General features: G+C 40.8%; 2 protein-coding genes across 2 annotated transcripts; both read left to right on the plus strand.

Moving 5' to 3' along the window:
- Positions 1-5291: 5291 nt before the first annotated feature.
- LOC120292054 (receptor kinase-like protein Xa21) lies at positions 5292-5768 on the plus strand. Its single transcript, XM_039309916.1, has one exon. It carries the CDS (start codon positions 5292-5294, stop codon positions 5766-5768), a length of 477 nt encoding a protein of 158 aa, XP_039165850.1.
- A 115-nt stretch (positions 5769-5883) lies between these two features.
- LOC120292055 (probable LRR receptor-like serine/threonine-protein kinase At3g47570) lies at positions 5884-7125 on the plus strand. Its single transcript, XM_039309917.1, has 2 exons — positions 5884-6310; positions 6404-7125. Exons 1-2 carry the CDS (start codon positions 5884-5886, stop codon positions 7123-7125), a joined length of 1149 nt encoding a protein of 382 aa, XP_039165851.1.
- Positions 7126-18011: the final 10886 nt, after the last annotated feature.

The raw sequence follows: 18011 nt of genomic DNA on the forward strand, positions 1-18011 counted from the left end.
ATATTTTCATCATTTATTGAATTGTTTAGACATAAATTGTCACTAAGAAATCACAATTAGGGTTTCAAAAAATTACAAGTTAATGGACACGCCAGATATAAAAATGGAGAGAGAGAGAGAGAGAGAAATATTCTCCTTGATCAATTCTTATGCATTGTGTCAGTCATTTTGGAGCCCACAAGTCTCATCATTTAGTCCATTTTCCACTTTAGACTTAACTCTCTTAAAAAACAAACCCGTCGGACATGTCTTTATTAAAATAAATTTACGTGGAAATTCGTCCTCGGAGATATGTTGGCAAAGTCACTCAAGGGGACCTTTTTTATAAGTTATGCTTTTATAGTAACTGGTAGAAACATTGTGACACAAAAATGAGCATAGTACGTAAATGAATGACAATGTTAGTGTGATTTTTCCAATTTTGTTATATGCAACTAGAAGCTCAAAGGTTGATGAGTACCTCAAAATACTTAATGATGGGAAAAAATTTCAAATATTATTATATAAAATAAAGAGAGCATTCTGCTTTTGACATCTCAATCATTTTTTTTTTTTCTTCTCGCAAATATGCCTAATTTATTTATTTCACATGTATTGTGTCATTGATCAATGCATAAGGTATGAAAACGTAAAGAATGGGCTATAGATGTGATTGAGGGACATCATTTGATAGTCAATCTGTCCTTACATTGTTTTCTTTTTCTTTTTTCTAATTGAGACAACTATCTGGTAGGTTTTGGTATTTTTTTTTTTTTGATGACAGTGGAACCCCGCACGGCCGGCACTGGAGAGTAAACCCGGGAGGCACGCAGGAAACCACCACCCACGCACCCCGGGCAGGCACCACAGCGCTTCAGCCTCCCCTTCGCAGGCTTCAACCTGGTTCTCCTCGGTGGAGAACACAAGCTCTACCTCTACGCTGCAACGGTGGGTGGTTTGGTAGGTTTTGGTATTGAACACTACAAATAGCTCAAAATTAGCGAACTGTTTATTGATGCAATCAAAAGAGACTACTCATTATGGAGAAGTCCATTTTTTTTTTTTTTTTTACTATTTGTTGATGTTCTATTGGCTTCCTTATTGAAGTTTCGCCATATCTGGGTGAGGGTGAAGGAGCAAGTATTACAATTTTACAATTTAAAGTCACCATGAGATGCACAAAGTCTGCATAATTTTCTCCATCAAACACCACCTTCATAAAATTGTTATTCATGAAATATTTCATTTAAATTAATAAATGAAAGGATGGCAAAAAGACATACTAAATATATTACGGATATAATTAGACCGACCAAAAGTTGCGGGAAGAAGTTTCACATTAATCAAAAGTGATTTAATTGAATTGATTGAAAGTTCAAATATGACATGAAGCATGCACAAAATTTGATAGACTACTAATAACATTATCTCTTGTAGGAGTAGGAGTTTTCAATTAGTCAACTTCTAACGAGACACTTGCTATTGCCTTACGGGAATGTCACGACAATTATCACAAAACCTTTTCACATTCATGCCTTGGAGCATTGGTCCAAAGGTCTATTTGTACCCTCATAGAGTTTGAAAGTAAGTGTGAACGTGTAAACGTAAGAATGGGCCATAGACATGAGTGAGGAACATCATTTGATAGTCAGTCTTTCTTTACATTGTTTTCTTTTTATTTCTTTCTCTCTCTCTTTTTTTTTTTTTTTTTTTTGTCTAATTGAGACAACCATTTGATAGGTTTTGGTATTGAACACTAAGAACAAGTCGAAATTAGTGAACCGTCTATTGATGCAATCAAAAGAGACTCTATTCATTATGGAGAAGTTCATTTGTTTAGCATTTATTGATGTTCTGATTGCTTCCCTAATGATGTTTTGCCAGATCTAGGTGAGGGCGAAGGAACGAGTATTATAATTTTACAATTTAAATTCACCATGACACGCATAAGGTCCACATAATTTTCTCCATCAAACACTAGCTTCATAAAATTGTTATCCATGACATATTTCATTTAAATTAATAAATGAAAGGATGACAAAAAACATATTAACTATATTATGGATATAATTAGACCTACTGAAAGTTGCGGGAAGATATTTCACATTAATCAAAAGTGATATAATTGAATCGATTTAAAGTTCAAATATGACATGAAGCATGGATAAAATTTGATAGACTACTAGTAACATTATCTCTTCCAGCAGTAGGAACTTTCAATTAGTCAACTTCCAACAGCACACTCGATATTGCCCCTACGGGAAGGTCAAGACAATTATCACAAAACCTTCTCACATTCGTGCCTTGGAGCATTGGTCCAAAGGTCTATTTGTAACTTCATAGAGTTGAAAGTAAGTATGAACGTGTAAACGTAAAGAATGGACCATAGACGTGAGTGAGGGACATCATTTGATAGTCGGTCTTTCTTTACATTGTTTTCTTTTTCTTTCTTTCTTTTTTTCTAATTGAGACAACCATTTGGTGGGTTTTGGTATTGAACACTAAGAACGGGTCAAAATTAGTGAATTGTCTATTGATGCAATCAAAAGAGACTCTGTTCATTATGGAGAAGTTCATCTTTTTAGCATTTGTTGATTAGCATTTGTTGATGTTCTGTTGGCTTCCCCAGTGATGTTTTACCAGACAATTATCACAAAACCTTTTCACATTCGTGCCTTGGAGCATTGGTCCAAAGGTCTACTTGTGCCCTCATAGAGTTGAAAGTAAGTGTGAACGTGCAAACGTAAAGAACGGGCCATAGACGTGATCGAGGGATATAATTTGATAGTCAATCTTTCTTTACATTTTTTTTTCTGATTGAGACAACCGTTTGGTAGGTTTTGATATTGAACACTAAGAACATGTCGAAATTAGTGAACTATCTATTGATGCAATCAAAAGAGACTCTGTTCATTATGGAGAAGTTCATCTTTTTAGCATTTGTTGATGTTCCATTGGCTTCCCTATTGATGTTTTGCTAGATCTAGGTGAGGGCGAAGGAATGGTTATTATAATTTTACAATTTAAAGTCACCATGACATGCACAAAGTTCGCATAATTTTCTCCATCAAACACTAGCTTCATAAAATTGTTATCCATGACATATTTCATTTAAATTAATAAATGAAAGGATGACAAAAAAACATATTAAATATATTACGGATCTAATTAGACCGACTGAAAGTTGGGGGAAGATATTTCATATTAATCAAAAGTGATTTAATTGAATCGATTGAAAGTTCAAATATGACATGAAGCATGGATAAAATTTGACAAACTACTAGTAACATTATCTCTTCCAGCAGTAGGAACTTTCAATTAGTGAACTTCATAAGAGACACTTGATATTGCCCCAATGGGAAGGTCATGATAATTATCACAAAACCTTCTCGCATTCGTGCCTTGGAGCGTTGATCCAAAGGTCTATTTGCACCCCTATAGAGTTGAAAGGAATTGTGAACGTGTAAACGTAAATAACAAGCCATAAACGTGATTGAGGGACATCATTTGATAGTCAGTCTTTCTTTACATTTTTTTTCTTTCCAATTGAGACAATCATTTGGAAGGTTTTTGGTATTAAACACTAAGAATAGGTCGAAATTAGCGAACCGTCTATTGATGCAATAAAAAAGGACTATGTTCATTATGGAGAAGTTCATCTTTCTAGCATTTGTTGATGTTATGTTGGTTTCCCTATTGATGTTTTGCCAGATCTAGGCGAGGGTGACGGAACGGGTATTATAATTTTACAATTTAAAGTCACAATGACATGCACAAATTCCACGTAATTTTCTCCATCAAACATTAGCTTCATAAAATTGTTAGCCATGACATATTTCATTCAAATTAATAGATGAAATGATGACAAAAACATATTAAATATATTACGGATCTAATTAGATGGACTGAAAGTTGTGGGAAGAAATTTCACATTAATCAAAAGTGATTTAATTGAATTGATTGAAAATTCAAATATGACATGAAGCATGGGTAAAATTTGACAGACTACTAGTAACATTATCTCTTCCAGCAGTACGAATTTTCAATTAGTCAACTTCCAACGAGATAATTGATATTGCCCTTACAGGTAGGTCACGACAATTATCATAACACCTTGCCTCAGAGAATTGGTCTAAAGGTCTATTTGTGCCCTCACGAAGTTGAAAGAAAGTGTGAACGCGTAGATGTAAAGAACATGCCATAGATGGGATTGAAGGACATCATTTGATAGTTAGCCTTTCTTTACATTGTTTTCTCTTCTTTTTTTTTATTTTTTTTATTGAGACAACCATTTGGTAGGTTTTGGTATTGAACATTAAGGATAGGTCGAAATTAGCAAACCGTCTATTGATGCAATCAAAAGAGACTCTGTTCATTATGGAGAGGTTCATCTTTTTAGCATTTGTTGATGTTCTGCTCGCTTTCCTATTGATGTTTCAGCCCGTCATCTGTTCCAGCAACTTCACTGATCAAGAGGCTCTCCTCCACTTCAGATCGACGATTGAAGTCGACCCAACGAGCACCATCAAAAGCAACAATTGGATTGTGGAAGCAAATTTCTGTGAATGGATTGGTGTCGTTTGCAGCAACCATAGGCAGAGAGTCACAGCTTTAGATCTCTCGCACATGGTCTCCAGGGAAGACTCTCTCCTTACCTTGGGAATCTTTCCCTCCTGGCTTCTCTTGATCTCCGCAATAACAGTTTTCATGGCATGATTCTGATAGAAATTGGCCATTTACGCCGCTTGAAACAACTTATACTCGAATTGAACCAATTTGAAGGAAACATTCCTCCTATCTTAACCCAGTGCCAGAACCTCGAAGTCATGTCACTCGCGAAGAACAGACTAACCAGGGCATACCAAGAGAATTCGGGGCCTTCCCTAAGTTGAAACAACTGAATCTTAGCTCAAACGACTTACGAGGTCAAATTCCAAGCTTCCTGAGCAACATATCCACATTGCAAGTCATTAGATTGGCCAACGGCAATCTCATTGGTTCAATTCCTTCAACACTTTTTCAATATATCGCTCACTTGGGTCAATTTGACAGATAATTATCTCTCTGGAAGTCTTCCCTTCGATCTTTGCTACCGCTGGCCTAACATTCAGACGCTTGCACTACGTATAAATCAATTTAGCGGCCTGCTACCAAAGATGCTAACTCGATGCAAAGAGCTTATCATATTGTGGTTGTCAGGCAATTGTTTTCAGGGAAGCATTCCTCGAGATATAGACAGCTTGCAAAAGCTGCAATTGCTCTATATTGCTGCTAACAACTTGACTGGGATGATTCCTTAAACCATCGGTAACATGTCTAGCTTGTACAAGTTGGACATAAAATTTAACAACATTGAAGGGGTGATTCCGAGTGAGATTGGCAATTTGGTCAATCTGCAACGAATGGCCCTCGGGGAGAATTTGCTAACCGGCGAAGTGCCTCAAGAGGTTTTTAATATTTCTTCGCTCCAATTGCTTGATTTGATGGAAAATTCCCTCTCTGGAAGCCTTCCCTCTGGTAGATATCTAAGCCTTCCGAAGTTGGAACAACTATATCTAGCAAGCAATGGCTTTGGTGGCAACATCCCGCAGTATTTCTCGAATTTTTTGAACCTAATCATTTTCGAAGTCAGTGACAATCAACTCAGCGGACCCATACCTATGAGTTTGGGCAACTTGAAGAACCTCGAAGTCTTTGATATTGAGTTTAATCAACTAACAGGAGAGATTAACGGTTCGGAGCTCGGTTTTCTCTCGCTTTATCTAATTGTCCGTCATTGCGAGAATTGAGGTTGGAAGGCAACCCGCTTCGTGGCTCCATACCAGCAGCTATCAAAAACTCTCTAGTTCCCTACAACTTCTGAGTGCTCCCAATTGTCAAATAAGAGGTCGTATTCCCGAGGAAATGGGTTTCTTGAAGAGATTGACTTGGCTAGAGTTAAGCAATAATGCTCTAGACTGCAACATCCCATCATCGATCGGAGGACTTGAAAGGTTGCAAAGGCTGTATCTTGATAACAACGTTCTCGAAGGACTGATCCCCAATGAGATTTGCAACTTGACAGGTTTAGGAGAGTTGCTGCTCCAGCAAAACAGGATATCGGGATCAATCCCAAATTGCATTGAAAACCTTAGCAGCCTTCAAAAGTTTCTCATAAGATCAAATAACATGACATCGGTTATACCAGTTAGTCTGTGGGGCCTTCAAGAACTCATCTTCCTCAATCTGTCACACAATTCTTTCAATGGAGGACTACTGCTTGAAATAGGGAAGATGAGAGCTATAGAGAGCATCGATGTTTCTTGGAACCGACTTATTGGTGCCATACCAAGTTCCATCCAGGAGTTCGAGAGCCTTGCTTCTCTCAACTTGTCCAGGAACTCGTTTTAAGGATCAATACCACAATCGATCGGTCATCTTAAAGGATTGGAATTCCTCGATCTCTCCTACAATGAGTTATCAAGCACGATACCCGAGTCCTTGGAAGCACTTGCATTTTTACAAATTTTGAACTTGTCCTTTAATAAGCTATCGGGAGAGATTCCTAATGGCGGGCTCTTTGGAAATTTCTCGGCTCTCTCTTTCATTGGAAATGAAGCACTTTGTGGAAATGCAATTTTTCAAGTCCCACGTTGCAAAGTAAATGGAATGAAATCATCAAGGGACAAGCGGCTCCATAAACTATACATTATTGTGCCAATTGTATCAGCTATACTTTTAGTCCTCGTCATTTGCTTGCTTAGAAAGCGTGGGAATACCAATGAAAAAGCTTCAGTTTCGATGGAGAACTTGCCTAGAATTGACCACCCGATGATATCATATCGAGAGCTTTGCTTGGCTACTAACAACTTCAGCGAAAGCAATTTGCTCGGAGTAGGAAGCTTTGGCTTTGTATATAAAGGGACTTTGGCCAATGGGACAGACATCGCAGTCAAAGTACTAAATCTCTATATCAAAGGTGCTCTAAAAAGTTTTGATGCAGAATGCAACGCTTTCCGTATGATCCGACACCGCAATCTCGTCAAGGTGATCAGCACCTGCACGAACGCCAATCTGAGAGCTTTGGTGCTGCAATACGTGCCTTGTGGGAGCTTGGAGAAGTGGCTGTACTCCAACAACTACAACTTGGATCTCCATCGTAAGTGAAGATAATGGTCGACGTCGCAATGCTGATTGAGTATCTCCACTATGGCCAACCAGAACCCATTGTGCACTGTGATCTGAAGCCTAGCAATATTCTTCTAAATTAGGACCTAGTGGCACAAGTCTGCGACTTTGGAATTGCCAAGATTTTGGCTAAGAACAAGCTTGAAACACAAACTCGAACTCTCGGCACGATTGGTTACATTGCTCCAGGTACATTTGTCGAATATTAGCTAATTCAAGCCTTTGATTGCCAATATAATGGTATAATGTAATAGATATATATTAGCACTCGTATGCCTCTTGATCTTATTACTTATGTCCCAAAAAGAAATAGATCAATCACCAATGTTCTTATGTCACAAATTATGATGTGCAGAGTATGGTTCAGTTTGAAAAGTCTCAACAAAGGGAGATGTCTATAGCTTCGGCATATTGTTGTTGGAAGTGATTACTGGGAAGAAGCCAACCAGTGAAATGTTCAATGCAGATATAAGCTTGAAGCAATGGGTAGGTGCAGCAATTCCAGAGAGAGTGCTTGACATTGTGGATAGCAAAATCCTTTGCACGAAACATGAAGATCCGACACTTTCGAAATTCAATAGCATCGTCTTATTGATACTAGAGTTAGGACTAGAATGTTCAAAGGACTTGCCCGAGGAAAGAATGGATGTGAAAGCTGTTGTGGTTAAGCTCAACAAGATCAAGTTGTCACTTCCTTGACAAGAAAACAAGGCCGAGAGCAGCTTAGAGAATTTGAACATAGCATTTTCATATTTTGTACTCAGTAATTTCATTTCTATTGCATTGTGTGTACGATTCTGCAAGATAGTTCCTAATCTTCTTTTAAGCTTTTTGAATAAGAGGAAAACAATTCCAAATGCGATTAGATTTGCAATCGAGTCTAACTCATGTCCAACTTCAGAAGGTGTAGCAGCTGCCATGTTCTCTACGTAAAAAGTGTGTTTAAGAGTTGGTAGATTTGCTAGTGACGAACATTGTTTCCTTGAAGGTCGACATCTTCTTGCGTCATGCCAGGCATAGCCCATGAGCCTTGCAAGTCAAGTTGGGCAGGGCCGGGCCTTTTCGATTCGCATGCCAAGCCTTGGCCTGGTACCTATTTGGGCCAATTTTGATCCCTTTTCTGTTTTAAAATTTTCCTTTTAATTTTACAAAAAATACTTATAATTTGCTTTAATCCAACAAAAGATTATTTTAACTTTTCCATATTGAAATCGTAAAGCGAAATCAGACTAAGTGGAACATGCAATAGCTTGGCGTTAAAAAAAGTAAATATAGTTATCATGCCCACATTACACGCCTATACGGTCATCTTCATTCCCTATGCAACGTCATGATGGATAGTAATAAGACTATCCTTTCAATTGCACGGAGAAATAAAAAAGTTGAAAGTCATTTTTTGATTGTTATAATTCTTTTCCAAGAGGCAAACATCAAGTAATATCTTCTTATTCTTTCAATGATTAAAACAAACATTTATTCAAGGGCACTATAGAAATGATGAAATATAATAGGCATTTTCTTTGTCTATTATCTCTTTCTTTGGCCTGTTTTCCATTGTTCTCTCTCAAGTTTAATTATATTAAAATATTAAAGTAATACATAACTGAGGGCTAAACAAAAATCAAAAAGTGAGATAAACCCATTTTTGACTTAAATATGTAGATGAAGCGCATTTTTGTTTTGATCGGCTTAAAAAAAAAAAAAAACTTTATACAATACAAAGAGAGAAAATTACTAAAAAGTCATAAAACTATTGCAATTGTGTCAATTCAGTCATAAATCTTTTTTTTTTTTTGTCAATTAAGTCATAAACCTTTTTGTAATTATGCTAATTCAGTTCATTTGGCCAAAATTGACCGGCCAGCACCGACGTGGCTGCCGGCGACAATTTTTTAATAATATTTTATTTTTTCGAATTATTTTATTAATCTTTTTTCCCTCCTTCCTCCTTCCTCTTCCCCCTCCTCCTTCCTTCTTCCTTTGGCTACAACGACGGACAGAGGGGAGGGCTGTTTAATATTGGATAGTCCAAGATAGGAGTGTCATCAGTTTGGTTAATATCTGACCCGGATTGAAACACTATAGAACTGACCTGAGACCCAAATGGCATATAACCTTAGGGATTATCTTAGGTTTTGAATTTTTTTGTCACACCCCGATCCTCCGAGCGGGTGCCCATCCCTCTCGTGGTCGATTAAATAGCGACGTCCCATGACGCATCGCTGACTCATTCATTTTAATGCACATGCGGAAGCAGATAAATAATCCCCAGACAATAATTCAATGGGGTAGAAAAGTAGGGCCATCATTTTTCAAACTGAAACCACAACACACTTATATATACATATCATGATCAGTATACAATACAAACCCATATATATATATATATATATATATATATATATATATATATATATATATATTCAAGGTCTACAAAACAGGGGGAGTTTTCACAAAACTAGGGATCCTCATCCTCCTCTTCATCTTCATCCACATCCCAATTAGAGCCTTCAGTAGAATACACCGGGGACTCTAATTTCGACATGTCCGGTTCTACGTCCACCATTGAACCTCCTCGAGGATCTGCAGTGCCTTTCCCAAAGGCAACCTCCAGCACGTAGAAAGGAACCTCAGACTCTGGTATGGACCATTCTCTCTGGCCATTTCGCTCTTGGCGATACCATGATCTGTATTGATGGGCACCTTTTTGGGTAGACCCGCATTGACCCATACTATAGATTTCACCAACTCATATACCCATCCCCTGGGGCTCCCATGCAGCGGGATGAAGCACTTCTGCTCTGTCACCTTCTTAGGCTGACCAAAATGCTTAGGAAGAGCTGCCATCTAGAGACCTGAAATGTTATCCCACAACGGGGTGAGACGATGTCTCAGCAAGTTCACTCCCTAAGACCCGACTGGAAAGAAAAAAAGGCCCTAGGGCTGTCTAAGCCCAAGCGCTAGTCAGAGAACTTACCTTTGCCTCGATTTCATTGTCAGTACAAGTCATCAAATCACATAAATAAGACAAATCATCACACCCGATCGACTCATCAATCAGTCGACCTAGTCGATTGATGTCCACAAGACCATTATATGGTCATTTCAATCACTCATTCCAACTATTAATTACGGCCACACTCGGGCACGACCTACTAAATGTTCGGCGGTGAATTACGGCCCAACGGGCATAGCTTGTTCCAAGTTCGGCGGTAAATTACAGCCCAATGGGCACGGCCATATTTTGGCGGTTAATTACGGCCCAACGGGTACAACCATACTTTGGCGGTTATCTTGATCTAACTCATAACATCACGCACAACATGCGTCATCTCAACTTTCGATAGTCATCTTCCTACGACTATAAACCATCACATGATTATTCACCCACGGCCAAGGACATGGTATTCCACCCTTCAACTCCTCAATTAACATAATATCTTGGCCTATTTTCCTCGTGTTAAAGATACCCGATAAAAATAATCGTGTGTGGGTACACGGTCAGCCTCGGCCAAAAATATACTATATTTACTTTCAAAATTTCCACCATTTATATAGTTGATAAAAACATTTTTGGCATTGTAAACCGACGCCCGGTGATTTTCTAATTAAATACTGAAATTATAAAATTTTGGGATAAATACTCAAAATTACAAATCACACTCAATTTGCGTACAAAATAACAGTCAATTAAATAAATAGATCACACCACTGCAATCATCATAAAATTCGATAACCGGCTATCCCGGTCTAATTTTCGAAAAATAAATAAATAAATAATTAATTACGGAAAATAATTATTAAATGCCAAAAATGCACACTTAGGCTGGAAAAGCCTAATTAAATACCGAAATGGGCCCGGAAAAATTTTGAGACTCGTCAATTAAATACTACAGCTTATCTACTCGCTAATTACACTATTCTATCCACCTAACATGCAATATCGGTTAATTAAATTGCTAATCCAATCTAACTAACCACTTAAGCCATACTTAGTCTAAACTAATCAACCCTTATATGTCATTAACTTACTAAGCAAGGATTAGTGAGTTAAACTCACTTGATTTGCGATTCGATCGCACCATAACGACGGGGACGCAAAGGGGGTCAAGAAACTCCAAAGCAGATGCGCCTTTCGAGGTCCGGAAGGCCACAAAAACGGGCCAAACAATGCTGGAAATATCCACGGATCTGGTTTTTCGTTCGGTGGTCAAGAGGCTAAAGGTGGCTCGGGTTGGCTGGAATTGAACGGTGAGGGAAGGTCGATGGTGGCAGCAACAAGCGCGGTGGTGATGGGGCGAGGGCGAGCAGCTTGGCGGCGGTGGTGGGAGATGGCGACCTCGAGGCCTTGCTAGGCACGAATAGGAGGCGGAAGGGCATGGTGCAGGAGTGGACGTGGCGTGAGTAGGAGTGTGTGGGCAAGCGGCGAGCGCAGCGTGTTGGTGGTCGACGGGTGGCGCGGCGCTCCGGTGGGGCTGGCTGATCTCCTCGGTTCTCGGAAGTTCTTGGAGCTTCACATGGCTGGCAATGGAGGGAGGGGGAGTCAACGGTGAGAGGGAGAGAGGAGGGGACTAGCTGAGCAAGGAGGGGGCCACCATGGTCTTATTCTATCTCTTTGTCCCCCTCAACTTGGTCCTACCAAGTCACAGCCCTATCCTCTGCATTTCCACCCTCTTAACTTCCTCTAGAAGCTTTGGAAGTGGTCCAAAGGTTGTGGGCAAGGGGGCGTACGAATTTTACAACATTTTCCCTCAAAGTGGACTCAATTGCCTCTTGAATTAAATCAATTTGGCCCTAAAAAATTCAACCATCATATCATCGATCAAATTGGCACTTTTCCTTGCAAATAGAACCCACTTGCATCCCAATTTCTTGATAAAAACGGTCATCTGAATTTCCTAGTCGAAAACGGCCCTATAACGACTTTTTCCGCCAAAATCTCGGTTTACAGAAAAATCTTCAGAGACTGAATCGACATTCCTAAAATGACTCATGACATGACAGAACTTTCAATTTCTGAAATTGGATTCAAATTCTCGGTTAATTTTAATTTGGCGCGATTTTAGCGTAACCTAGGCTACCGGGTAGCTTTCAGAAGTTTTTAGTGCAAATGACCCATAGTCGATTTTCTTCGAGCCACAATGAATCTCTTCGACACATTGGCGATCCTCAGTGGTCGTGAAAATCTCGAGGTTTCGATTATGGACACGGGGTACCAAAACGACAGAAAAATCAGTCTAGTGTCGATCGACGAGAATTTTGCAATTTAGTAGAATCACCTACATTTAGCCACACATCTTAATCGAATTGACCAATCTCTGATCCCTAATCGATTTTTAACTATGCCATAATAACCTCTATAGATGAGCACGGTCGAGTAGTCAATTCCTAGTCGAATTCTCAAGTTTATTGCGTTAAAATCCCTTAATTGCTTCCTAGATAGTCTAGTTATCTCGAGAGTGATCAACTCGAGAAGAGTACTATAGGCGCGTTGATGAAAGGCTCGATTAATTTAATTGAAAGCATAATTGAAAATTTCAGGATGTCCCAACTCTTCCCCTCTTATAAAAATTTCGTCCTTGAAATTTAAAGCATTACAAAACTTTAAGCAAAAATGTGAGGGTACAATCGTCTCATTGACTTTTTAGTCTCCTAGGTTGCTCCTTCAGTGCCGTGGTGTTGCCAGATCACTTTGACCAACGGGATGGTCTTTGTACGCAGAATTTGCTCTTTTCAATCCACAATTTGAACCAGGCTTTCAACGTATGACACTCTATCATCCACGTCCAATTCTTCAAAATTAAGCATGTGGGTCGAATCAGGCTCATACTTCCTCAACATCGATACATGAAAGATGTCGTGCACTTGCGCCAATCTCGGCGGCAACACAAGATGATACGCCAGGGTCCCAATTCTCTCTAGAATCTCAAATAGACCTACGTACCTCGAACTCAGTTTTCCCTTCTTACTAAAGCGCGAAGTACTCCTCATTGGTGACACCTTCAGAAAAATGTGATCACCAACTTGGAATTCCAAAAGTCTTCGACACTTATCTGCGTAACTTTTATGCCCGCTCTGGGCAGTCTTTAATCTATTCCTGATCACTGTGACTGCATCCATGGACTGTTGAACCAACTCTAGACCTGTGATCTTTCTCTCCCCAACTTCATCCCAACAAATCGGCGTTCTGCACGCTCTGCCATACAACACTTCAAAAGGAGCCATTTGAATGCTCTGCTGATAACTGTTGTTGTAGGCAAACTCGACCAGATGAAGTTGTTCTTCCCAACCTCCCTTGAAATCTAGTATGCAAGCTCACAGCATGTTCTCGAGGGTCTGAATCGTCCTCTCAGACTGGCCATCCGTCTGAGCATGATATGTCGTACTGTACTACAGCTTTGTACCTAAAACACTCTGCAAGCTTTTCCAAAATGTAGCCGTGAATCTCGGGTCTCGGTTTGAGGTGATCGTCACCGGCACTCCATGTAGACGAATTATCTGACGCACGTACAACTCAGCGTGCCTATCCAAATCAAGGTCATTTCGTACTGTAATGAAGTGAGCCGATTTTGTCAGTCTGTCGACCATTACCCAACTCAAATCGTTCCCTCTCTAACTCCTCGGTAAACCAGTCAAAAAATCCATCGTGATGTGCTCCCATTTCCACTCTAGGATCTCAAGAGGTTACAAAAGTCCTCCCAGCTTGCAATGCTGAGCCTTCACTTGCTGACACGTCAAACACTTGGTGACGTGCTTGGCGATGTCCGCCTTCATACCAGACCACCAATAGTGTTGACGCAGATTCTGATACATTTTTGTACTGCCAGAATGAATGCTGTAACTGCTACAGTGAGCTTCTGACAAGATCTCCTCTCTAAGCTCTACATCGTCAGGTACAACAAATCGTCCTCGGAACCTTAGTGTTCCATCATCAGAAATCTGAAAGTCAGCCTTCCTTTTATCGGTGTCCTCTTGCAGAATCTTCTGAATGTCTGGGTCTGTTGGCTGAAGTAATTTGATCATAATCTAGACATCCGGCTCAATTCTAAGGGTGGCCATAAGATTTGAAAGGTGACCTACCTCAAATTTGAACACCTAATCTCGAGCTCTCTCGATTAAATTCCACTCCTTAATCAGTATATGTGCGACTGAAGACTTTCGACTTAAAGCGTCAGCGACCTTATTCGCCTTTCCTGGGTGATATAAGATATCACAATCGTAGTCCTTCAGAAGTTTCATCCAATGGCGCTGTCTCATATTCAACTCCTTTATGAGAGAATAGGTACTTGAGACTTTGATGGTCCGTGAAGATCTGAAATCTTTCTCTGTACAAATAATGTCTCCAAATCTTCAGAGCAAAAATGATGGCTGCGAGTTCTAAGTCATGCGTCGGGTAATTCTGTTCATGAGATATCAACTGACGGGAGGTGTATGCAACAACCCTACCATGTTGCATCAGTACGCGGCCCAATCCTCTAAATGACACATCACTATAGATCTCGTACCCTCCAGGACCCAATGGAATGGTCAGCACAGGTATGGTAGTCAGCTTCTGTTTCAGCTCTTGGAAACTATGCTCGCACTTGTCTTTCCACACAAACTTCTCTTCCTTCTTCAGGAGTCTAGTCAATGGCGACGCTAATGCTAAGAACCCCTCTACGAACCTTCTGTAGTAACCTGCCAAACCCAGAAAACTTCTGATCTCTGTCACTGTAGTCGGTCTTGGCCAGTTAATCACTACTTCAATCTTGGATGGGTCCACGGAGATTCCTTCGCTTGAAATCACGTGACCTAAGAAAGCAACACGAGTCAACCAAAACTCACACTTGCTGAACTTAGCGTACAGTTGATGAACTCTCAGAGTCTGTAGTACTAATCTCAGATGACTTTCATGATCTTCGTCACTTCTCGAATACACCAGAATATCATCGATGAATACGATCACAAATTGATCCAAGTATTCCTTGAACATTCAGTTCATCAGATCCATAAAAGCAGTTGGGCGTTCATTAGACCGAACGACATTACAGTGAACTCATAATGGCTGTATCGAGTACGAAATGCTGACTTTGGAATGTCCTCCTTTCTGATCCTCAGCTGATGATATCTTGTCCTCAAGTCGATCTTTGAAAATATCAACGCTCCTTGTAACTGATCAAACAAGTCATCGATTCTCGGGAGTGGATACTTGTTCTTGATCATCACCTGATTAAGTTGACGATAGTCGATGCATAGACGCAACGAACCATCTTTCTTCTTTACGAACAGAACTGGTGCTCCCCAAGGTGATGCACTGGGACGTATGAATCTCTTATCCAACAGCTCCTGCATCTGTACCTTCAGTTCTTTCAACTCAGATAACGCCATCCGATAAGGAGCCTTAGAGATTGGCTCTGTCTCGGGTGCTAACTCAATCACAAACTCGATCTCTCTCTCTGGCGGTAGCCCTAGCAATTCCTTCGGGAATACGTTTGGAAATTCTTGTACCACTGAGATATCTTCGATCTTTAGCTCCTCAACTGTCGTATCCATGACAGTTGCCAGTAACCTTGGCAACCCCCGTCTAACAAACGGGTTGCCTCAAGTGACGAGATCAAGGTGATCGAGGGTCCTTCTCGATTCTCGACAAACTCGAAACTCTCACTCTCTAACGGGTTAAACTGAATCGCTTTACAATAACAGTCCATTTTAGCTCGTTGCTTGGTGAGCCAGTCTATGCCAATTATCAAATCAAAGTCATACATGGCTAAGACTAATAAATCCATTTTCTCCTCTCGCTCACCAATTGCTAACTTGCAACCAGAACAACCCAAAGCAGCTAACACATTATCCTTCAATGGTGTAGATATGCTAACCACTGACTCTAATAATACAATACTTAATCCTATCAGCTTAACATATAGCTCGGCAATAAAAGAATGAGTTGCTCCTGGGTCGAATAAAGCATAAGCAAGATGTTCGTTTAACGAAACCATACCTGTAATCACATCAGATGCGTCCTCTACCTGACCTCTAGTGATGGCATAAATTGTGCCCTTAGATGGGGGTTTGAGCTGTCCACCCTGCGGTGCGTTCTATGGTACGTACCCTCTGGTCTGACCCATCGGTGGCAGCGGTGGTAAATGCTGGGGTCTCCCCTGTCTTCTAGGATAGTTCTTGGCTATGTGACCTTGCTAGCCACACCCAAAACAAGTACCCGGCCTAAATTGGCATGGGGCTAATCCGTGTCGCCTTCCACACAAGCGACACACGCCATTCTAGCTAGGTCTTGACTTCCCAATTCCACCCTTTCTCTTGGGCGGTATTTGAAATTTTCCTCCGATCATAGGCCTCTTCCTATGTCGGATCCCGTCTCTATGTGAACTAAACCTCGATCCAGATGAGGCGGCTTGCTCATTCAAACTTCTCTCCAGCAATTAGGCTCGATGGTACACCTCACGATAGTTCTTCAGGTCTAACGACACCAGCGGTTGTTTCAGCTCTAGCTGAAGGCCATTCCTGAACCTTTGAGCTTTTCTTCCGGATCTTCTATCAATCTCGGAGAATATTGAGAAAGCTCTGCGAATTTGACCTCGTACTGGTCAATTGTCATCATTCCTTAGCGGAGGCATTGAAATTCCTCCATCTTCTGCTCTTGGGCACTACTCGAGAAGTATTTATCGTTGAACGCTTTAAGGAAAGCGTCCTACATCAAGACTACTCCTCTTGGGAATACTGTATCTCTAGCGGCTCTCCACCAGGTATTGGCATTACCTTGTAGTTGATAAACTGACAGAACTACTTTCTCCTCCTCATTGCACCTCAAGAGTGCAAATGCCTTATCCAAATCCTGTATCCAAAGAGAGGTAGTCTTTGGATCTCTAGTACCAGTGAACCTTGGCGGGTTCAGCTTTAGAAATTGCTCCACCAACTTGTGGATCGGTCTCTCTCTATCCACGACTATGTTCCCAGCTGGAACTTCGGCAGGTGTGGAGATAGGTGCGTCAGCGGCGGTGGCAATGGCAGCAGTAGTGGCAGCTTGAGCGGCGACTGCAACGGCAGCGGTAAAGGTGGCAACTTGGTTCTGGGCCTATTGCCTCATCATCTTTCTCATCGCATCCAACGCTTGCGTGATCTCGACGGTTCCCGGATCACCAGGGGCTGCTACCCCAGCACCAACCGAAGGTGGTGCTACTCCACTAGTGCTAGCCTGTGCTAGTGCTTTACCTCAGCCTCTTCGGGTACCGACCCTCGTCGGCGTCCTACCCCGAGTCACGGGCCCTATAGTACGCTTCTTAGGAGTCCTCTACTTCTGATCGCTCATTCTGAAGGTCCTTTAAAGAAGCCTGCTTTCAATTCCACATAGAATTAGAAATTGAGCGATCCACACAACAAACAATTCTATCAATCAACTATCACAAACAAGCACCAGCATGAATTAAAGGCATTTCCTACTAACTATACCATAGACCATCGCTCTTTATCACTCCAATGTCTAAACCATGCTTTGATACCACTTAAATGGGGATGTCACGCCTCGATCCTCTAAGCGCGTGCCCATCCCTCGGCGGTCGATTAAATAGCGACGTCTCAAGACGCATCGCCAACCCATTCATTTTAATGCACATGCGAAAGCAAATAATAATCCCTAGACAACAATTCAATGGGATAAAAAAGTAAGGTCATGATTTTTCAAACTGAAACCACAACACACTTATATATACATATCACGACCAGTCGTATACAATACAAACCCATATATATATATATTGAAGGTCTACAAACTATGGGGTTTTCACAAAACTACGAATCCTCATCCCCCTCTTCGTCTTCATCCACATCCTAATTAGAGCCTTCAGCAGAATACACCGGGAACTCTGGTTCCG

The sequence above is a fragment of the Eucalyptus grandis genome, chromosome 3 (assembly GCF_016545825.1).
Source record: "Eucalyptus grandis isolate ANBG69807.140 chromosome 3, ASM1654582v1, whole genome shotgun sequence".
NCBI lineage: Eukaryota > Viridiplantae > Streptophyta > Magnoliopsida > Myrtales > Myrtaceae > Eucalyptus > Eucalyptus grandis.